Source organism: Chaetura pelagica, unplaced genomic scaffold, assembly GCF_000747805.2.
Source record: "Chaetura pelagica isolate M959 unplaced genomic scaffold, ChaPel_1.0 scaffold147, whole genome shotgun sequence".
Classification (NCBI taxonomy): Eukaryota; Metazoa; Chordata; class Aves; order Apodiformes; family Apodidae; genus Chaetura; species Chaetura pelagica.
Window position 1 is genome coordinate 1,129,701 of NW_009954194.1, and position 23,899 is coordinate 1,153,599.

At 38.4% G+C, this 23,899-nt stretch overlaps 1 protein-coding gene across 2 annotated transcripts in view; it reads left to right on the forward strand.

The window, feature by feature from the left end:
* Positions 1 to 423: 423 nt before the first annotated feature.
* The window catches only part of PROM1 (prominin 1), a 55,210-nt gene continuing 31,734 nt past the window's right edge, over positions 424 to 23,899 (forward strand). The window contains exons 1-4 of one of the 2 annotated variants that reach the window (XM_010003093.1): positions 424 to 643; positions 17,384 to 17,442; positions 20,496 to 20,522; positions 22,047 to 22,252. In XM_010003093.1, the coding sequence (XP_010001395.1) occupies positions 424 to 643; positions 17,384 to 17,442; positions 20,496 to 20,522; positions 22,047 to 22,252 (512 nt within the window). The remainder of the gene's footprint in view (positions 644 to 17,383; positions 17,443 to 20,495; positions 20,523 to 22,046; positions 22,253 to 23,899) is intronic. The other variant, XM_010003094.1, reaches the window with a different exon arrangement.

Here is a 23,899-nt window from a genome sequence, read left to right on the forward strand (position 1 = left end):
TATGCATAATTGTTTTTCCTCTCCCTCTTCCAACTGCAGTGTATGTAGTACACCATATTATTCACAAACATTTTAATTTTATTTTTTTAAATAATTTTCTTCTAGATCCCATCTGGCTTGCTTTTACAACTATTGACATGTTCAGTTTCCACAGAAGATTGCAGGTTAACTTGTACTTTCCTATTTGCTTGCACACACCTTAACGAGCTGTTTCTTGCTTTTGCCAGAGATGGTGTGCTGAGTCCCTTCCACCAGAACCTTCTGTACCTCTCCGAAGGAAGAATACATAAAAAAGAATAAAAGGTGTGAAGGTGCACCGGTGTTTTCCTGATTAGAAAGCTAACCCCAAAGTGAATGTACTGAAGATTTCTAGACTCGGTGGGAAAAATACCTCTACCTCCAATTTTATGAATACTGCTAGCTATGGCTGTGGAACTCTGTCTGCTGCTGCTGCTGTTTTGTGGAAGTGCTATTTCAGAGGTACAACCTATATACAAACCGCCTCCTGGGACTTTGGATTTTGGATTTGTACCAGCCAAGACCTATGATACAGGTGCATACCATGAACCTGGGCCAATAGGAATTTTGTTTAAAACAGTACATGCATTCCTGTACTTAGTGCAGCCAAATTCTTTTCCTCAAGGTAAGTAGATAAATATCTTTTTTTTAATAAAGACTTTTAATTGATACGTTCATCCTGTTGTAGATACCAAGACCATAATTTGGAAATAGATTATATGAAGGGCTTTGTTAGTAGCATGTGTTATGACCTGGAAATGTGTGGTTTGATATGAACTAATGTTTTTTTGCTAAGCATAGTGTGTGTGTATGGTTGTAATGAAAATGAAATGTTGATGAAATGTCACAGGACTCTGCTTATGTATCTTGCAGCTCTCAAAGCTGCTTTTCTTTCTCTTAACTGAAACTTTATCTTATGTGTACTCAGAAGCATGGGATAGGAGTAAAACCATCAACTGCTTTGTCTTTCCTATTAAATCCCTAAGAGACGGCTCTTGAGATTGCGTGTTATAATAAACAGTCAGATGGTTATGAGATTTAGCTGAAGAAATGGAAACTTGGCAATTGACATCCATTTCATGCGATTCCATATCTGTGCATCCACAGTCAAGTTTTATATAAGGGCAGTTCCCTTACACAGCCACATCTAACTTGTTTCTTTGTAGATGAAGACTTGAAACTGCATTTGTTTTAGTGAGATTTAATATTTTTTCCTACTAAGTTTTCTCTTCTAAAGGAAAAGTTAAGATATCAGAGAAGTATGTGTTTACTGAGGTTGCATTGATTAAAAGGTGCTTTAGGGAATTCCATGTGTTTGTGGATGTGACAGTTGAATCAATTAAACTTTCCAAAATGCTTTTTGTTTCATTAAGCTCGTAAAAGAAAATGCTAATGTGTTTGAGTAGTATTGGTATTTAAAATTATACTGAAGTTTTAATACAATCTTAAGAACAGCTTTGGTTTGCTATTGATTCCTTTTAGTGGTTTTGCTGTAACTGTGTATAAAAGTTTATACTGTTTTGTATTGCATCTTTCAAATTATATATTAAAATCTTTAGTAATTTAAAATCTTAAATTATTTGTTCACATACCTGTATGATACCTGTGAACTATTACTTTCTTGTATTTTTGACAGTTCTCCAGTAGCTGTAGAATAGAGTTCAATTCAACACTTATCAAATGAATTCTATTTAGACAAGTACCTGGAGTCTCAGGTGTTAATCTTGAGATCAAAATCCTGGCCTGTTCTCTGCAGGTTCTGTCTCCTGAGCAGGTCTTACACAAGGTGTAATGAGGGCAGTTGCATGAAGCTGACAGTACTGTCACCTTTTGGAGGAGCTGTTTTCAGATACCTCTGCTTTTGTGGCATCTTTCCTCCCATTACATATGCAAATGAACTATTTGTCTGTCTGTGAGACTTGGTATGTTAGGATTGTCGTTTGTGTTCAGCTCTTAAAATAGGCCTTCCTTCTGCCTAAAGCACTGCTTGAATGTTTTATTCTCTTAGGGTCATGGAGACTTGGATTTCAGTGCGATGTTTACTCTCTTTAGATTAACAGGAATGTGGTTTGTAACCTTATATGTCAAATTTAATATTTTGTGTCCTAATTATGTAAGTAATTATTGAGTAGAGAGTCTATGATTATGATTATACCCCTGTGGGATGGCTGGTGGTAAGTTTTTCATCAAGTAGGTATTGTAAAATCTAGCATTAAAGAGGAAGGAGATGTCCAGAAGTAAAGAGCTTGTTCTGAGCTTGTAAGCTTTGAACATCTCGTACCTTGCCTTCCTTCTTTGCAGATACTTTTTGCCAAATCAGTTATTTTTAGAAGTTTGGCTTTCAGTGTTTGCATTAGGTGAAGTCCTTTTCCCATGCCCCCACATACCTCAGTGCAAAACACAGATTTGACGGATCATGTTGGTTTGAGTCATACTATTTAATTGGTTAATCCCCATAATCTCTTTTGCCATATGCTGTTCTATTTTCACAATCAGTGTATTAATGATGTAGTTACATATTTGAAAAGTTTTTGATTTTTCCTTTTTTTTTTCTCAACTACCAACTTGAAATAGAGTTAATTCTGATTTCAGAAATGAAAATACCATCACAAATGGGCACAGAAGGCAACTCTTGATGTTTCTAGCTCAGAATTTTGTCATTCTGATTGGACTGGTGCTTCAGAAGAGTTAGCTCTAGGTTGAAGTCCCAGTGTATTTTACACAACCATAACTTGGAGGAGAAGAGTGATTGTTTTGTGTGTAGGACTTGGCATCGTTCACTTAGACCTTTGATCTTAGTGGTCTAAAATTTTTTTTTCCTAATACTTGGAAGTACTCTTGTTTGATTTTTCCAATCTATTGCTAGTACTCTTAGCTGGGAGGGAAAAGAACAAGAAGATTGTCTAATTGCATGTAGGTATTCCTGCCTTTGAAAGTCATTTTTGTGCTTGCAGTAGTGCTCTGATGGAGCTGGATGGAACTTAAAAGTTGAAAGGCATCACTTAATTTATAGAAGAAAAGTTTTGTAAGTTTTTGGGATTTTTGCGTTAAATCTAAGTGAGTAATTACATATTTCTGAATTTGTTAATGCCATCCAGTTTGTGGATCTAAACCTTAAACTTAGATTAGATTTAATAGGTAACTTATTAATGAGGTTAATAGAATGCTCGTGTAAAGCACAGTAACAGAACCAGGACAAGGAACTGTAACTCCGTTAGTTTTTTTAAATTGCTGAATCTTAAAGACCAGCACTGTGCTCTTTGGTTATGACAAGAAACTAGTTTTAAAAAGTAAACTAGGGTATCAGATTGCAGTCCTTCAGTGTTAAATAGATTCTGGTTTCAACTCCACCAGTCAAATACTTTTGTCTTCACTAGATTATGTAAATGGGAGTGAATTTACTCCCAAGCATAAACTGTTATGCAGGGAAGCAGCCTCTGCTTTGAGTTAATGATACACTGGAGTAGAAAAGACTGTGCTTGGTCACTGGTTTGCTGCCTGAGGCTCAGTAGTTCACTTGAATCTTACTGTGCCTTGGTTTCTTCATTTGTAAAATGGAGATAATGGTGCTGCTACTCCTTTTGTTGAGGACGGTGTAGGATAGAGCAAAATTATTCTTCCCTGTTAATAGCACCACTTATAATAAATAGATGATGATAGGAAAAATGGCAGGTTGTTTCTATCAGCTAAGAGGACACCTGACAAAACAAATTGTCAATGTTTCTCTTAGAATTTGTCCTAAACTGAAGTGTTAATTTATTGATACAGTTAATTAGCTGCATGGTTGTCACATAGTGCATATCACCTGTTGTGTTGGAGACCTTCAGATGTGAACTTGGTGTAGACAGGGCATTGCCAATATGATCCTCTGGCTGGTATGAATATCTTACTACAGGTTTGTCTTTGTTCCCATGGAAACCAGTTGTTAGTTGCAGTAAGATGATGTTAATCTGAGATTCTGCTTGCCAGCAGGATGTGCACAACAAATCGTTGGCTTCACAGCATGTGTCTTGTAACAAAAATTGAAGTTCACAAAGCAACCAAACTGGGAATAAAGTTCCTGCTCCTATTTTTAGGTGAAATAAGAGGAAAACTTGCAGGATTGTTTACCTTACTCTACTGTAACAGATTGCAGGACAACTGTGCCACTGATGTTAAGTTACAGTTGCTTTGTTTCAGCTTCTGTTTTTTATTCTGGATCACCCTGTTTTGGCTGAAGCAGGAATAAAACTTTAATATCAAAATCAGCTGTTGAATGCAGGTACATCCTGGGCAAAAGTATAGTATGAAGAGTTAAATGTACTGTTTGCCTGTGAGGAACAAGAACAAACTGGTTTTTAGACCTGGACTACACATCTCAATTCCATCTGGTTGTGGAGTATCATTTGTTGAACAGTTTGAGTCGGATCAGAACTTTACTATTTTAACGCAAAGTCACGTCTCTGGTGTTTTTTGGTCTTCCTTTCTCCTCACCTGGTCAGCCTTTAAAGCAGCTGGAAATAGTGGTGTTCAGAAAGTTAGTTTTGTGTTCTCTATCTCTGCAATTAATATCTCATGAGTGTATTCTGCAATTAAAACATTTTAACAGTAAAAAAAATAAAAATCACATAACTTGATGTGAAAATAAACAGTGTAGCTATAGCTAATATATCTGTAATAGAAAATGCAAACCCCTGTGTTAGTAGGTAGGTTTGAACTCTTAGGATATTGATTGTTCTTAAATAATATTAGCTGTGTTGGATGTGATGTTCCAAAGCAAATAGCCAAAACACTTTATCACCCTCTCAGTTAAAGCCTCAGTAAGTCAGATTGGGGATTTTTTGGTAGAAATAACTTCTTTGTCATTTGTAACAATTTAGTTCTTGGTTGTCTGTTTCTTCTTTAATTTTTCTTCATGTTAATAATGAACCTTCAACAACTCCCCTACAAAAAAAACCCAACACCACTACACCCATGTGTCTTGATGTTGCAGCATTAGAGCTAAACTCGGATACATGTAGCTGGTTACACACTTTTGTTGTTAAACTTGAGACTTAACCAGGGATGATGTTTGGTACCTCCACACCCACATGCAGTGAGAGGACTGCACTGTCTCTGACATATGCGCAGATGCTGCAGTTCAGCAACATAACATGCTGCGCAGGTACCTCAAGCAATTATGACCGTTTATAAAAACATCATTTGCAGTATCCTTTTTCCAGTTGTGTTAAGTCTCAGATTTAGTGGGTGTTGAGCTGCACTGATGTGATAGACTTTTTTTGAGCTAGCTTTTGACAGCAACCCAACCCCCTGTGCATGTGGGTTGGTTTTCTTAAAGCTTATGTCCTGGATCTGGGTTGTGAGCGTAGTGGCAATTGTTGGTGCAGGAACTGAGAATAAGGGAGGAAGAGCAAGATCTTCACATTAGTAAGTTGGCTGTTAGGTTGTCAGCTGTATTGTGAAGTGACAATTTTAGGAAGTTGTAGCATTGCTGCCTTCCCCATGTCCCCATAGCTGTTTGTTTTCCAGCACTTTGGCTAAGTGATGTGGATCACTTTGTGATGTGGATTTAGAGTAGCAGCTGAAGTGTACATATAAAAAACACAAGCTTCAGTGACAGAGTTTATATATATCAAGTAGTGGTGGTGTCATTTAGGTACAACTGGGATAAGAAAGGGGACTTACAGTGCTCCTTTACTTGCTAATACAATGTGTACATTGAAGGAAATGTGTCTAACATTAGAAATACTAGGGAAGATGGAGCAGCAGGAAGATAGAAGATGAATTAGCCTCTTTTCTCTGCCCACTTGTATACATTCAAGGAAATACAGTTTAAAAAATTATTACTGATTTCATGCTGAGAAGTTAAGAGATGCTCTGCTTGATGAAATCGCCATGTAAATAAGGAACACTTTGACAACATTTCTAGAGCAGATTTAAGGCCAGCTTTTTTATTTTGTTAGGCTTCAGAAGAATAATTCCTTTTTCCCTGAACTGTTCCAAACTGTACACTATCCAACAGATTGCTTATCAAAAGGTTTGGGTTTTTTTGGTGGAAAGGGATGACACAGAGGATTTGGAGGGGGGAGGTTTATACAGATTATCTGCTAGAGGCTACTGTAGAAAACTACAGTTGCAGGCATGAACACTTCTCTAATGTCATCCTGCTCAGTTATTTTGGATTACGTAAACAAGGTTTCTCTTCTGCAGACAGGTATGTTGTGGAAAGTACGCAAGTCATTTTTAATCTGTGTAGCATTAGCCGAGATCTGAAAATCTTGCACTATACACACATCTGGAATCCTTTCTCTACAGTATCCTCAATGCTTGCCCTTAACGCTGCCTGCCAGCTGTGCCTAGGAGAAAAAACATGCCTTGACAGAAATTAGAAAATGACAATCCAGCTTCACAACTTCAATGCCATTAGGGCAGAAGGGAGAAACTAATGAAAATGAACCTCAAGTGGAGTTTGAGGGAGCTGGGTTACTTTCTACAGGGAGCATGTTCAGAGGTGTTACCACAGAGAGCTGTGATAACAGGCTGGAGGCCACCTTAAGCAGTAGTCCTCTTAGAGGCTATTTTATAGTAATAAATGAAATAGCCTACAGTGTTGTGGTATTTAGGCTCAGCTCATATTTGCCATACTTCAGCTGCTTTCCACCCCTTCCAAATTAGATAACTATGTCTTTTCTCTCTCTTGGGAACACTTTCTAGCAAGTGGGTTAGGCATTTTCTGGGTGAAGTACTGAGTTAGGACAGGAAACCTGCTGATAGATACAGTACAGGCAGTGCCAGGTCAGTGCTTGGGGCTATTCTAGCCATGTTCTGTTTGTCTGTGGACATTAATGGGAGGCATCAGGTATAACCAAAGAGCTGATCAGCAGCTTTCCCTGAATCCATGAGCAGGGGATGAGTTCTGGGTGCAGTTAAATCCAGAGGTGCCAACTTACAAAGAAGGGAAGGATGGGTGGTATAGGATGGTATTGTGACAGGAGGTGGCTTTGTTGTTTATCATTCTAGGCAAAGAAACTTTATTGATAGGATTTGTATATTTTTAAAGAAAAAAGCACTGTGTCCTAAAAATGCATGTATCTAGATGATTAGTACTACTGTATGGTGTGTGTATCTTGGGTGGGGTAGTTATGTTGAATGCAGTGTGGTCTGTGCTAGCAATTACAGTGAAACTGAATTAAGCTTTGTGTGCAGTCATTTTTCTTCACTTCTTTAAAGGATTGGCCATCCCATTTAGTATCTTAGAGCAAAGAGAGAAGCAGCTTGGACATCAACTTGATCGAAGCCTAAGTTTTGCCTTTCAGATGCCATTGCATGACCACAGAGTACACCACATGAAGAAGACAGTTCTTTTTGTTTACAGAGGGAGGGATATGAGTCAGGAAATCTGAATCACTAAAAGCATGAAATTTATTTGGGATTTCCAGAGCATACCTGCAGCATCTTGTATGGTGACAAGTGGGATGGACTAGGTTTTAGGTCAGCCACATTCTCTGGTAATGTTTATTATGTCTGAACATCTTTGAAACTTACCTGTGACTGCAGATATCTTACGGGTTTTCAGGCCACTATGCTGAGGCTCAGTGATTTTTCTGGCTGAGTAATAGCAGCTACTCTGCTGTACATCTTTCCTCTCCATTTAATTTTTACAAGCTTATCTGTCCCTGTAAGGTTGAACCTCCTTCTCTTTTCTAACTTGCAATTTGTAGAACTGACTGGGAGAAAGAGGGGTAGTGTCACTTACCTTGCTGGAGTAATGTTTTCACAAGCCTCAAAGGGGCCTTTCAATTCCATCATCATGGTTGTTATGGAGCACTTTGAATTAATCATGTGAGATACTGTACAGATACTACCTGTTATTGCAAAACCAGCGATTTTACTTTTTTTTCTTTGTTACTGACCATCATAATTAGATAACATTAGCCTGGCCTTCTTAATTTTTTTGTCTGAAAATTTGCTTAGTTGCTGTTTACAGAGCAACAAACTCCTAGGTCTTGTTCAGTGATAGCTTTTTCTTGAATTATGTCAGCCAAAGTAACAAGAATTTGATAGATACTTGTAACAAATCTTCTTTCTGCCGTCTTCATATTCAACATTTAATTACACTGAAAATTATGAGAATTATAATTATAATCACTTTTTTTTTGCCTCTCAAAAGGGTTTTTGTAACTTTTAGATCTTACTAAAAGTGATACTTTTTTTTTCAGAGAATATGCACTATTAAAAAGCTGCTGGAACAAAATAAATGTACAAGTATTGATTTTAGTGGGGTTTTTGTTTATTATAATTTTAACAGTATTAAATCTTTCCATATTGGTATTAAAGCTTTTGAGTGGACTTCTTCCTTTTCCACAAGGAAGTTATCTTCTTGTCAGAATGGAAACCAGCTACCATGAATATCAGCTATTGTATTTTAAGTTGACTATCAGTATATATATGTTAGCATAAGCTTACCGGTTACAAAAAAAGCCACAAACCAGCTTTGAAATGTTTTTGCAATGTGCAGATGTGTTTCTTTTAATCTAAAAACAGTTCTGTGATTAAATTATGACCTGTATTGTATTGTAACACAGTCAAGATCTTTATTTTCTCTGAAAATGCACCAAATTATTTTGGTTTTGTGAACTTTAAACAGTGGTTACGGTTGTGAATGTGAATACTCTTATAAGGGGCAACAGGTGCAAGCTGGAGCATAGGAGACTGTACATAAACATGAGGAAAGCCTTTTTCAATGTGAGGGTGACAGAGCACTGGAATAGGCTGCCCAGAGAGGTTGTGGATTGTCCTTCTCTGGAGACTTTCAAAATCCACTTGCATGCAGTCCTGAGTTACTTACTTTAATGCACCCTGATCAGGCAGGGGTGTTGGACTAGGTGATCTTTGGAGGTCTTTTCCAACCCCAACATTCTGTGATACTACTAAGTGTTGCTTTAGCTGTTTTAACTCAGCTGAAAGATTCCTGGGTGCACTGTACAGAACAAATACAAACTTGAGGCCAAATTAACTTTCTTCAAAGTAGCAACCTTTAATTTGCTGTGACTTCTGAGTGAAGTTGTGATCTGTGTAGTACTTTGAACCAATATGTGTGCCAGAGTTATCAAACATAAGTGGAAAACTGGGACCCTTGCAGGAACAGGAAAACAGGGAATTCTGAGGTATCTCAGTGAAGCTTACAGAATGCCAGTCACTGGGGTAATTAAAAGCTGGTATCATCAGGGCTCCAGTGTGTCATTCCCAATTATCTGTGTTCGTATTTCCAGTAATTTAATTTATGCAATATAAGAGAGGGTTTTCTGTGTTTTTCACACAGTCTAAATATTTACTTCTTTGATCAAAGTTACAAGTCAGTATGTCTACACAATCCACACTATTGAGAAGTTGCTCAGTCTCTGCAGTGTGCTAAAACAGAGAAGCATATACAGTGCACCAAGTTAAATCTTTGCCTATAATCTGTTGTAAATCCTTACCAGATGGTGGCCTAGGGAGAACTTTAGGTAGCTAGTGCAAACAAAGTAAGTGGCAAAAAATAGCTGCTGTGGCACAAACAATGTGTTACAGAAGTTTTGTTGCCTTCGAAAATGAGAGAATGCAGTTTCTGTGTGGAACACTTTTTCAAAGCTTACTACTTGACTTTGTGTGTGCATGATATATGCAAATTTATTACAGCCTCCTAAGGAAAGATTTTTCGAAAAGCTTCTCTCTCTTTGTTTTTTTTTTTTTTTCCCCCAAAAAACTTCAGCAAGAACAGAACTTTCTTTGTAGCAAAGAACAACTACAAAGTCCCTGCAAAGGTTATTTTCAAAGGAGAAATCTTTCATTCTAGGTGTCCTGTAACAGAGAATATTGTGGCTATTTCTGTTTTTTTCTTTAAACTTTTTCCTGACCAGGTTCTTTAATGTTTTCTGTGCATGTTGATGGAAGGCAGAATGTGCCTGGACAGAAAATGTGACTGCATTAAGGGAATAAACTCAGCTTTGGGGCAGCTGAAGGGTGTGAGGATTTTCTGTGTAATACTTACATTACCAGTTTGGTTTTCCTGACTATTAACAACCTTGAGGAAGCTCAATTTATGAAGCTTTCATTGTTTCATTCATAATTTTTGGAAACTGGGAGCTTCTTGTGTGCACAAATGAGTTTAATTGACTGTTACAGCAGAAAATCACATAATAGTGTAATTTCTTCTCTTGATCAGTGGTATTTTCTGTCAGAAAGAGTGCAAAGAGGATCTCTTTATTTTCATGTTCTGGTTTCTGCAGCCTGCTTGTTCGGCAGTTGTTGCTGCTCTGCAATTCCTCATCTTCAGCAATTGCACTGTGCTTAGTCCTACCTGTGCTCTGGTTAAAGTTCACCCTATTCAGACCCATTTCTACACTTTCAATCCTGCTCATAGCTGTTCATCTCTTACCTACTTCATAGAATCATAGAATGGTTTGAGTTGGGAGAAACCTTTAAAGATCACCTAGTCCAGCCCCCCTGCAATGAGCAGGGTCATCTTCAACTAGATCAGGTTGCTCGAATGTTCCATCCAACCTGGCCTTGAATGCTTCCAGAGATGGGGCATCTGCCTGCTTCCTGGGCAACCTGTTCCAGTGTTTCACCACCCTCATAGTAAAAGCTGTTTTCCTTAATATCTAGCCTGAATCTACCCTCTCTTAGTTTAAAACCATTACCCCTTGTCCTATAGCAGCAGGCCCTTCTAAAAAGTCTGTTCCTATATTGCCCCTCACTGTAACCTGTATAAGAAGACTCATTTCTATGTGGTCTAGTAGCCTATCCTTTCACAACTGTCAATAAAGCAGTATGTGATTTACAAGTCTGCCGAGACCTTAAAAGTGTGTTTAATGTATTTTTGCTTGTGTCATATTGTGTGTTGCTGGATTTTGAGATTAAGATGGGGATATGATAAGCATTTTTCTCTTGCTTTTGATCAACATGTAATTAAAAAATGTTAGGTCAGAGAATGGGAATGGATGATAGTGTTAATGGGAGGAAGCAGCATGCTGAAGGCAGAAGAGGTTGAAAAGGTAAAGCTGTAGCACCTGAGAGGAGACGCTAAAATACTTAAGCAGTTTAGTATGTTTTTTTGGGGGTTTTTTTGCCTCCATTGAAACAAGTTCTTCCAGCCATTGTAGAATAACAGGTTCTAGGGCTCCGTTTTGCAAGTTAGTGGTGAGGTACAGCAACAAAGTTCCTTTCTTACTTGTCTTTTTTTGTTGTCTCAAGGCATGGCTGATAGTTTAAGCTTATAGTTTTTGTACATTTCTTTGATGCAGAAGAATAAACAGGTGATTGATTGAACAGAGAATTTCTTTTCACCACTTCTGTAGCATAAGTAGGTGGTCTTGTGTGTGGGCTTCAGAAGAGAGTGAAGGTAGGTGTCGCTTAGGACTTGTGCTTCAAAGGGAAGAAGGCCAGAATGGCCTCTTGAAAGGAGCAGGAGGGTAGAAGCTGAACCAGCCTGATGTTCCCAGTAGCTCAAAGAAAAAAAAACAACTGGTAATTGTATAGAGAGATAGCTTGCCTAACAGTTGTGGGGAGAATTTATTTGAGAAGGCTGTATTTTTTCTTAGTTTGAGGACAAGGGTTATGGCTCAAGTCTGTCTGAGTGAGACATTGTGAAGAGGGGAGGGGAATGAGCCATCTGAATCTGGAGTTGGAAAGGGACAGTCTAGACTATCTGAGTGAATGCAAGAATTAGACTCATTGTCTGGGCCTGAAGTGGTCTCTTACTGTGTGGGAAGTGGGAGGATCTCGCCTCTGAGACTTCCCACTTGGCCTACAGAGTAAGTTTTCTTGCTCTGCAGAAAGAGGACAGACTGCATAGGGTGAGCAATGCAGCAGGACCCTCTCTGCAGTCTCTGCACTGAGGTACATCGTGAATTCTTCAGCCATCAACATTACTGAGCTCATACCTACCTCTGCAGTGGAATCGGAGCCAAGTGGTCACTGTGTGACAAAGGACATTAAGAATAAGCAGAGCTATTAGGTAGCTATGTGTGAATAAAGGAGAGGACCCTGAGTTACCTGAAGAGGAGACCTCTTCAATGGGAGCTGAGTCTGACTGTATGTCTAGAGACTTTCTGACTCTGGGGAAGCAAAGTCCCACTCAAGTCAAAGCAAGTATTTAAAAATGTCAATAATGTAACTTGCAGTAAAACTTGTTATAAGATACCTGAAAGATTTTTTATCATTGATGGTAAGTCTGAGAGGCTAATACAGCTTTCCTGATTTTATTGGACTTGCAGGAGTTATTAATTAGTCTGAGTCATAATTAGGAAAAAAACAGGCTTGGAATAATTCTAATTCATGAGTTTCAGACTAATTGTTAATACTTGTTTATGGCACTAAATGTGGACAAAATGTGATCACACATTGAGAGAGATGATGAACTGCTCAGTGTGTATGTAGTCCATTTACTCTATAATAGATGAAGGGGAGAGGGATAAAATAGTACAATAAACGTTAGAATCAGGTTGTCTTAAAGCAGTTCCTAATTTATCATGCATGTGTTTAAAATTCATGTAGATAGGGTGCTTAGGGAGGTGGTTTAGCAGTGGACTTAGTTGAGTTAGGTTAATGGTTGGACTTGATAATTTTGAAGGTCTTTTCCTATCTGAGTGATTCTATGATACATTATGCATAATGTGATAAATTAATTTCTGGCATAATTTGATTAGTGCTGGAGTTGCACTATAACTGAATGGGCTCAATGGAATTGTGAGTGAAGTTGAAGCATAGCATTCCCGAAGGTTTTACTCCAACTGGTTTTCTGTCACCTACATTTGAAAAGCTTTCTTAGCAGAAGAATTTGTAGCTAATTTATGTTGGTACTTCATAGCCAGGCAGCTTACTTTAAAATCTCCATTGTTTTTGCTATCCCTTTCTGTAAACCAGTTATAGGAAGGAAGCCTAGTGCATTTTCTTATCTGGGCAATGAGATACTGAGTGTATGTACACAATACATGTGTAATGCAGGACTTGGTGATTGTGTTTTCTTAACTGGGGCTTCTCAGAGGTGCTTAATATTTCATTACAAATTGCCCTGGTAAATTAACAGTTCATCTGGCTAGTTTGATTTACTAAGGTAAATAGCATTTCACATGTGTGATGAGAGCAGGAAGGGGACAGAGCAAAAGCGTAATGTCATTAGCTGTGTAAATGAGCCTAACAAGGTAAATCTCTTTAACCCCAGTGATAAAATGTGTTCTGTGCTAAAGCTTTGGATTACTGGTCCTGTGAAACAATGTGTGCAGCTGGTCAAGCCAAGATTTCAGAAGTAATCCCATTAATTTGAAAATAGAGGACATCACTTTTTATTACGCTTTCATAGCACTTTTATATTTGAAACAGAAATCATCCTCAGGGTGGTACTCTACCAGGAATGCAGAAGAGAGTAATGTGGGGTTACCTTAGTTTTATTTTAAGTAAAGATGTATTTGAATGCTAGAGATGAGATTCTCTAGCTGGGGATGATAAAAGCAAACCCAAGTCACAGACTGAATTAGGTGGGAACTGAGGAGTTTCTTCACTGTGCTACAGTGAGCAGTGCAGCCATACCGGAAAACATGATGCCTGTGTTTACACAGTACCTGACAGAGAATGTTCCCCTGCTTAACCCTTAAAGATGCTGCAGAAAAAACCATGATTACTATCAACATGTGTAAAACCTAATAGGGAGATTCTTGGTACTGCAAAACCAGTAAGGCAGGTTTGTGTTTACAGGTGTGTGGGTGAGTAACTGCAGGTAGTCTCATATTTATTTCTAGCCAAAATTATTTTTTATAGTAATATATGGCTTCCAGATTTAATTTGGAATTAACTAGAAATGCATCTCATTCAGTTGACACTGAAGTTGATACTAAATTTGTGGGAAAGATTGGTCATTCATTGTGTGCTGCCTGATGAGAGAGACATCCTGAAGATTAATCTAAAAATCATTATGAAGTAATATGAGTAGTAAATCTTTAGTCAGCAGAGAAATCTTGCATTCTGGAAAAGTAATAAAGATGGGCTGTGTGTTGCTGGCTATTGTGCTATGTATTATTCTCACTGTTTAACTTAATCTGTGTTGGAACTTTTTGTACTTATTTTCAGGCTTTCTTGTTTATTATAAACCTAAAAGTGTTACAGTTTCTGATGAACCGGCTTTAGAGCCTCTACATTTGAGAAACATTGAATATGCTGTTTTCTGCATCAGTTGGTCACAGTTTATTCTGGTTGATTTTATTTCTTTTTTTGACTGGCAAGCTGTCAATAATGGAAACAGTATAAATAAAAACTGTGAATCTGGAGCATTCTGAGTAATCAGAGCAGTTTGGGGTTTGTTTGTTTGTTTGGGTTTTTTTTTTAAGTGTTGGATGTTCTTCATGAATATATTCAAAATCTAACTGGACATAGCTCTAGTAGCATGTAGTGGGTGACTGTGCTGAGCTGGGTGTTGGACTTGTTGATCTCAGGGGGTCCCTTTCAGCCTCAGCCATTCTCTTGAGTAGTTTTATATATGTATACAGGTGTACATAAATACGTGTGTATACATGTGTATAAAACCTGATGTAAAATGTTTTTTGTTTTTCATTTTAACTTACAATGGGGACAGACACTCAACTAGAAGAACAGATAAAAACTTTCAAGTTTTATTTAACAGGAAAAGCTAATGCATTTAAAATTTTACCTCATCTTGATTCCTAATGGTTGGAAATGTATCAAAGGAAGCTTTTGTCAATAATAATAAAAATTAGCTTTCTTACATGCTTCCTTCTCCATTAAATACTTTATAATAAAAAGTCATCATAATTGTAGGATCACTTGGAATAATTTAGAACAAGAGACCTCTGGAGATCATCCGGTCCAACCCTTTCCCAAAGCAAGATAAACCTCTGAATAAGGAGCATCCTGGAAGTGAGGGCAGGTTGTTGGCTACTCTTCCACTTGGCTTCAGAGTGGCAGCAGGGAGGGCAATGCCACAGGGTCCTGGGAAGTAGGTCCAGTGTTTGTCAGCCTGCACACAGACCTTCTGTACTGCTTCATGCCACTGAGGACTACAAAAGCTATTCCTTTTTCTTCCTTCCCATTGCATTCTGATTAAAGTTGGTAGAAATTTCTCTCTAGAAGCTGTTCCACAGTGTGCTGTCACAATGCTAAATGGTTGAATAAATAAGTAAACAAGAGGGTAATTTTAGCCCTTTTCTTCTGCTTGCTAGAAGGCATCTAGTTGTAGAGACAATTCATTGCATTATGTATTTTATGCACCAGTGTTTCTTACTTGGTACGTATATAGATATAAACAAGAAGAAAGAAATGTTGTCTCTGATGAAGAATAAAAAAAAATGTCTAATAGCCAATGTGAATTACGTTTTGAGGGTTTGTGCAGTTCTACCTCACTTGTCTCCATACCTCCTTGCCACTGAAACTCCGCAAGAAATACAGATGCTGCCTGGGGATGGGCTTGGTACAGGGAGGACTCTGCTGGTCTCAGAGTGTGAGATGTGTCAGAGCAGTGGATCAGTGGTGTGTTGCCCATGCAGTGGTGCATGCCCTTTCCTTCAGCAGTCTCCTGACTCTTCAGGTGCAGACATTGAAAGGATCTGCAGGATTTGTAATTCTTATGTTCTTCCTGGGTGCTTTTTCTACACGTTTTAGGTTTATTTCTGTTACTGTGGAATTCAGCCTTTCCAAAAGGAGGTTGCCATATTGAGTCCACAATAATCTACTGCCAGCATTCTCTCTGCATTTTAGAATATACTTCCCACCTGTGGATGATTTGCAGCTTGACATTCCTGTGATACGTTAATGGATTATTCTTTATTTTTAATGCAGTCTTGCTGGCTGCAGCTTCCTTGCAGGGAGTGCCTCCCCTGAAACAGCAGTTGTTTCCTCACTATTGTGTGTTTTCTTCCCTTGAGCAGTTTTCTGTGAGGAACTCCTCAGGATCTCTCCCCCTTGCAGATCAGTCAAGTCCTCGCTCTGTCTGCAGTGTTCAGGGAGGGAGGACTATGGGCACCGTCAGCTTTTCCTGGGCTAACAAACACTTTGTTTTCCTGAGCCATGCACAGGTCTAGAGAGGAGAGAGATCACAGCCCAATGTATTTCACAATACATATAAATGCTGAGAGGGCTTGAATCTTTTGGGAGGTGAACAGTCAGTTTTGAACCTACAAGTTTTTTGTTGACCCACAGGCTAGGTAACTCACTGGAGGTTTTTCTCAAGTATTCTCAGTTGCATATGGGGAGACTGAAGATGGGGCAATAGTACCATGAAGTGCAGCTCTGTATGAACATGGGGGGCAGTTTGCTCCTTGAGGTACAGTGTGCTTCTTCCTCAGTGTTTCTTCTTCATCAGGGGAGACCAGAAGTTCAGTCAGTCATTTCTCGCAAACATCCAAACACTTCTGCTTTTACACAGTCTACCATGGAGCATACTCGGAGCTGGTGATGCTCTTCTGAGGCAGAGGGTTGGCAGAGCCAGGGGCTGCTCCCCTTCAAGTACAGGTTGTCATGGAAAAAGGCCAGGAGCCACAGTTCCTGGTATAGTTCCCATAAGTTTAGCAAAATCTTGGTTAGAGGAGGCTGGTGATGTCCCAAAAAGGGGTTCCATTCACTGCAGCTGCTACTGTTTACTGAAAGAAACTGAGAGGAGAAATGATATTTGTAATGTCAAGTGGCACAATTTGTGTTAAATTTCTACTTTCTTTTTTGCTATATTTTGTCTATATTGGGAGTTAGTTAAAAATGAGTGTGTTAGATGAAGCTGCACACACAGTAAATTGGCACGTGTTAGGCTTTCTGATCTGTTTTGGCAGTGTTACATACTGTCATGCAAAGTCTGTTGGTCCAGAGACAAAAAAAGAAAAAGGAAAAAAAAAATAAAATTGGGGTAATGTAGGCAAGAATAAAGGCCTTCTTTCTTCTTCAGTCAAGAAGACATTGTTAACACACTTGTTTTGCACAGTATCTATCTAAATCTGTGTTTGTTTGCATGTGTGTATATGTATTTGCATGCGTGTAGCTGCTGGTCATAAACACGAAGCAAAGCTGATGCCTGAACTTGGTCCAAGTAATCAGTAAGTTTGGGTCTCAGTTTAATAATGATGCTATGGTACAGAGGGTAACCTTGGAAAAACCTTTACTGTATTTCAGTGGGAATTTGTTAGTTGATAGATAACCTGGGTATCATCTTGTGTGCTCATAAAATATATTGTTTGGTTAAAAAAAATAATTCTTTCTAGGTAGATTTATGGAAACACGTACTTATCCTTTTGATGTCTGTTCTTGATTTCATTTTACCTACATAACAGTAGAATTCGTACCATCCTCTTTCCCCCATTTTTAATTTTTATATTGTTTAAAACTGTGTAATATTATTGCTTATTTTCAGATCTCGTCAGAAAACTAGCACAGCAGAAGTTTGGAAATACACAGGGTGATTATCAAAAGGTAAATTGTCTGTGTCTATCTGCATAAAATAATAAAAACAATGGCTTTGAAATTCAGTTTTGTTTCTAAGTTAGGAAATAGTGTTTTAAAGCTGTAACAGCAAGATGAAAAAGTGAAATTTGTGAATAATATGTATGATGGTTTCATGCAAAAATTGGAACAAAAACCTTAAAAAATATTACAAAGAAAATTTCATAACAGATATTTAAGGCTCACTTATAAATTCCAGCTGTTACGTGATTGTGGTGTCTATTGCACAGAGATTGAAGGCTCTTTTTATTTAAAACTACTTAGAGCCATTACAGCTCAGCTCACATGTTAGCTTCAGCTATTGTCCTCAAAAAGATGAATTTATATGCTAGTTCTGGTGCCTTTGTAAAATGAAGTTTCCACAGTCTATATTTTATTTTATATAGTGTACTAATCACATCAAGGGTATTTTCCATTCTCTCTTTAGGTTTGTGATTGTCCTGTAACAGTTGAAATTGGTAGGGAACCTGGTAGCAAAAGAAGATAGAATGTAGCATGGATCTGATTTTAGGCTGTTCTCAAGGATAATACTCCATCTCTGAAGCAGTGTCATGGGTTGAGTGGCTGCAATAGGAACCTTAACCAGACCCGGATGATGGACATGTTAATTTCTGTGAGCTACTTGCTTGTAGCCCCTGCAGTATGGTGTATCTGTCAGGAAGAGGAGCATGGAACTTGGCATGCAGGCACTGAGCTATTGCTTTGAATCAGGATGATTCAAATGATTTTGAGATTTGAAGAGGGAAAGCCTTGTGCTTCCATGTCTTCCTGACAATGAACCTATTGCTCTAGTAGCTTTATAACATCTGCATGACGTCTGAGTGTGTGGGTACTGCTGTTGAGCTGCATTGAGTGACTCTTGCCAATCCTGTATGCTTGTTTGGTGGGGCTGTGTGAGAGTGGTGCATTGCAGATTGTGCCTGCACGCCCATAGAGCAACAGGTGGATAGAGTCTTTGGACAAAACCATTAGACTCTAAGTGGTATACATGAGTGTGAGTATAGTACTTAGCAACTACTACATGAGTCATGAGAAACTTGAGACTAATCAGACAGCTGCAATCCTATGTAGTGGAGACACTTGTTAATGTACTGTGCAACTACAAAGTGCCAAATACAATATTAGATGTGCTTAGGAAGTAAAATAGATATAGTCCATTTACAGGTCCTAATTTTGGTCTGAATACAATGCAAAGCATGAAAATAAATTTGGAAAGGGAAAATCTATCAAGACAAGTAGGGAGTCCCTGAGAAGACAGAAGCATCAGTGAGAGGTAGCTATGAAGAGTCTGTAGATGTGCACCTGGAGGGATTTCCTGTGGGGATAAGGAAGTGTGAATGGCACTGAAGGCTGCAGGTAACTAGTTAGAAAAATTGCCTGTGGTTTTGATTACTCAAGTTCAGAGAGTAGGAGGTGTTCAAAAAGAGTCTATTAGGATAATCTGGGAAACACACTGGTCTTCAGAGGAGACTGGAAGAGTTTGCTTAGCAAAGTAATTGGTAAGGGTGGTGATTGCGCTTTATAAACACATATGGAGAGGAAACACCAGGAAGAAAAAATGGCTATATGGGCAAATGATGGTGCTGTGACAGAAGGAAAAGGGCAAAAAATGGATCTTGTGTACATCCATGTAAGAGGACTCACCAACTAGTTCACCAGGCATTGGGAACAGAAGCAACAAGAAATCTGGTTCTGATATGTGTAGCCTGTTAAGTTTCTACTGTTGTTCTTGTGTAATATTTTTTTAAACCTATTTGTAGAATGTGTTAGTGACCCAGGAGGCCCTTCCTACTTCTGTGCTCCGTGTCCCTGTGTTCCCAGTTGGACTGTTACCATCAACATCCCCCTGTCCCCTGTCAGGGACAGCAATCTGCCAGGACTGCCCAGCAGCTGAGCGCAGCTGCTGTGCCTGCTCGGGGGAGCCAGCTCGCTGCTGCTGCTGTTGCTTTGCTTCCGCTGGGAGATATGCTTGCTTAAAATGTTCAAAATCATACTTGCTATCAGATTCTTAATGGAGGGTAAGCATTTGTTTTCCTCCCATTTAAAGTATAGTTCCAAATATGTTTTTGAACATTTTAAGTATATTATACAGTAGAAGTTTCATGAAGAGGTGTGTGATACTGAAATAAAATTCCTAAAACTTTGAGAACATTTCTGATTCTCACACATCAGACTTTAGGTTGAGAGGTCTTGCTGTCTTCAGCTTGTCTGCTTCCCTTTTGTCTTCTACTTATGAGAAAGGGGAAAGCATTATCAGCTGTGAACCTGTCATAGAGAGATGAAGGGGAAAAATACAAGAAATTCTATTTCCATTGTGGAGGAAAAAAAGGAGAAATTTGGTTCTTCTGAGATTCCTGTAATTGAATATTTAGTTTCTAGTGTTTTTCTGAAATAACAGATAAGAAATCAGTTAAGAACCTGATAACCTTCTTCAGTCCTTCTCAAATGCCTTTTTTATTTTGTTTGTTTTTGCTATTTAATTATCTAAAGTAAACCTCCACATAATTAGTTAAAAGTGAAGGGTGAATTTTGTGTGTAATGTGTTAAGGACCCAAAATTGCTACTTAAGCTGCTGCTTTCATGCTAAAATAAGCTTTGAAAAGAAGAAGTTGGTTAGGAATACCCTAGGACAGTTATGACAGGTGGAATTCGTGAAGAAATCACTAACCTCAAAGTAATGCAATCTCTGGCCTTCTGTGAAATGTGTTGGGAATTATATGAAACAGATGCTCAGTGTAGAAATAACTGGTCTGTTTTTGTTTTAAGATGGAAATATTTGTTGGAGAAATCCTTTCCCTTACCAAGGAAACCAGAAATTATCTGCTATGTGTTTTATTGTAAATATTTTTCCATTATTACTTAATGATTCTTCTATGCATTATTTTATTTTAGTGCCTTTTTATTATTGTTTCTGTGTTGTTAATTGTTTTGGTCATGGTTAATTATTCATTATTCACATGATTTGTTTTCATGCATGCTGCCTGTGTATTACACACATTCTCCATTTGTTTTGCGTTCCACAGCCAGAAAATGTTGTCCTGACTCTTCAGGTAATGTCTTATGGTAGATACACCATAGAAGAGAAACTAACTATGTCTGTATGCACTGCTTCTATTAAAACATCCATAACTATTTTGAATGTTAGTTAGAACATGACTTTCCATCTAACCTTTTTTAAAACATATCTTATAAAATAATTTCTGAAGTGTTCAGGTAACTAGAGAGCAGTAATTTTTTCACAAAATCTAGCCAAGTTGTTCTTCCAAGCATTTATTTTTTATTCTTCAGAGGATTTAACAGCTTTTAACCAGCAGTTAGTAATAATAATTTAAAAAAATAGGTTTTATCCTAGAATTGCTAATTAGGTCAGAAATTTGCAACTCTGCTAATGGTGATGGTTGCTGTATATGGATCAGTTGGTAATTAGGGATTGTGAGGAAGGGCATCAGCAAAGCTGGAACTGGAGCATGATTGATAGCTTGTGAGAAATTGTAACTTATTTTTCAGGACAATACACAGCCTGAGTTTCATCCTTTTACTGCCAAGTTTTAGGTTGGTGGATTAGTAAAACGGAAGAGGACTCCAAGTACTAGTGTGAGAATTAGTTCTCTTAAAATTGGGAAAAGAAAGGAGAAAAGAGATGTATCAGGGAAGAAGGACCACTGGCGTGTGCCCACACTGTGCTGTCTACCTCTGTATGCAGACACCTGCCTGGCCTGGTTGTGGATGTGTTTGCAGCAGAGGGAAACAACACAGCCCCCTCACAGCTTGTCCCTGGAAGCTTCTTTGCCATGTGTGGGGCTGTGCCAGGCCTGCCTGGCCCAGCTTCTTGGTCTTGGAACACTTGCTCTGCTTCCAGCGTAAAAGCTAGTTAGAGTATTGTGTTGCATTGTTCCCTTTCACTCCTTCCAGGTTTTGAAAGCCTCCTTTTATTTGCTTCTACTTTGCTGTTTGGCAGCAGAATAAATGTCTTCACCCAAGAGAGCTTAAAATCCACTTCTTCCTGTTTTCTAGTCCCTAAGCAGTTTTTTACTTCAGCAGTTTGGAGAAACCTCTTCCACTGCAATTGATCATCCAGTGAAATACTGCCCTTTGCAGTTTATATGAGTCTTCACACTCATAACTGATTACAAAAGTGAACAAGTGAAGCCTTCCTCCCCCCTCCCAGATGAAATGTTGAACTAGTCAGCCTTGCTGACATTTCTGAAGCCTTTTTGGAAACAGATGTGAGAAACAATAGATTTGTGATCTAGGAAATAAATGCGTTCCTTTTTAACCTATTTCGATTGCATCAATTCATATTTGGTTCTTGTGAGCATATTTCAGTCTTAGCACGGACTCCTGTAGTTTACCTAGCTAATACTCTAGCTAAGTTGGTTTTAGCTTTCAGTATCTACAATGTTACGTCTTTTTGTTAGAAAAGTTGTCAATTATTGACAAAACGCACAAAGTCCATAACCTTGGTAACTGAATAGATGGTTTAGTCTGTGGTTTGATTTTTAATTACTTGCTCTATATTGATTGCAGTTACTGTGTCATATCTGCTATTACCACTATTTTTGTCTGAATTACAGGCCATCTACTATGAAATCGGTTTTATAGTCTCCACAGCCTTGGGATTGCTATTTATTTTCTTACTGCCTCTTGTGGGACTGTGCTTCTGTATGTGTCGTTGCTGTGACAACTGTGGTGGGGAAATGCATCAAAGACAGAAGAAAAATGCTGACTGTCAGAGGAGCTGTTTTGCAACATTTCTTTTTGTTGCTTCTTTAATAATAAGGCAAGTGTAATAAAGAGAACAATATCAAGCTTGGTACAGGAATAATTTTGCAGTGTCATATGACAATGTTATTCTACTAGCCTACAGGTGCAGAAATTATTAGACTAATATTATTGCTTACTAAATAAAATGTGACTGCATTATAAAAATGCTGCTACCATTGCTATGCACAGTTCTTTTTTTTACTCACTTGAGAGGAATGTAGATGTGAAGCAAAAAAACCCTAAGCTTGAATTTGGCAAATGAAGTTTTTGCCAGTCTCAAAATGACAACTGCAGAATGTTGCATTAAGCTTCTGAATATAAGGTATTGTGTCCTATGTTTAATTACCATCCCATAGAGAACTTGAGGTGCAACATTACTGCTTTGTTTTTGGTAGTGTGGTAGTGATGAGAAAAGCAGTGGTGTGTCCTTCAGTATCTGCTTGCAAATTTCCTTATTAGTTCAAAATAATGGGTTTTGTTTTGGGCACTGAGGTTTTTTTTTAAACTATGCATGCACTCACTGTAAACTCCTGGAGTTTGGTGACATTTTGGGGGATTTAAGTGTTAGGAGCATACTCCTGGTCTGTGCTGGGTGTGAAATGAGTGATGAAGGACTACAATCCAGAGTTTTACTTTCCCTGAAGGTGTTTTCAGAATACACAGTTTGCTTCCAGGTTGTTTTTTTTTCCTTCAACTTCTTCATATTTTTACATGCATACTGTCCTTATTTTGTGATTATATAAAAAAAACAAATCAAGCCTTTTGGTCTATACTGTGTGTCTGTTCAGGGAGGTGGGACTTACTGTGATATTTGACTGTAATCTAGAAGCTTTTTTTACTTCTACTACTCTTTGTCATGACAAATTGAGACCTTGCCTATGCTCAGTGTAGACCACACTGACATCGGGAATGGGAACATGCTCTTTTCTGCCAGGTGTTGCTGACAAACACGACACTTAAGTATTCTAAAGACTGGAAAGCCAAATGTTGTTGTAGGTGATAGATGCATCCCTGCCATGAAGAAAGGTCCAAAGTTCCTTGTAGTGCAGTGATGCCTCAAAAAAAGTAAGTCATTAAATTACCTCTCAGGAGTATCAGAGGCTTGCCCTAAGGGAGAGGTTGGTCTGAGCTCTGTATGCAGGTTTCCACAGTTGGAGATAATCTCATATGACTCCCTGGCTAAGTCTCTAATGCTGTGAGTGCTGTGCAAGGCAAGATAGGACTTTACAGCTGATATTACTGACCCCTGCCCTAACTGAGTGCTCAGGTCTCCAATACATCTCCATACAAAGCAGGATTTTGCTGCCCTTCCTGGATCATCTTTCACAAGGGAAGTGAAGATGTCATGCCTGGATCTAGTTAAGCCTGTGTCAGCTTGCTTACTGCTGTGCTAAAACACAAAAGGACAGTCTTGGTAGCCATTGCCCCAGAAAAAAAACCAAACAACCAACCAAACAGAACAAAACAAAAAAAAAAATTGAGGAAGCCAGAGATTTACAGCTGTTTCTTATATTGTACTCAGACTAGGTCTCCTTGTGAAGTTATTCTCTACTTTTCCTCCAGGTTACTATGTAATTTTGGCTGAGGTCAAAGATTTACCTGAAGTTGTTCTTTTCCAAGCCACACATTTCCAGGACTGTGCCACAGCTGCATATGTAAGCTG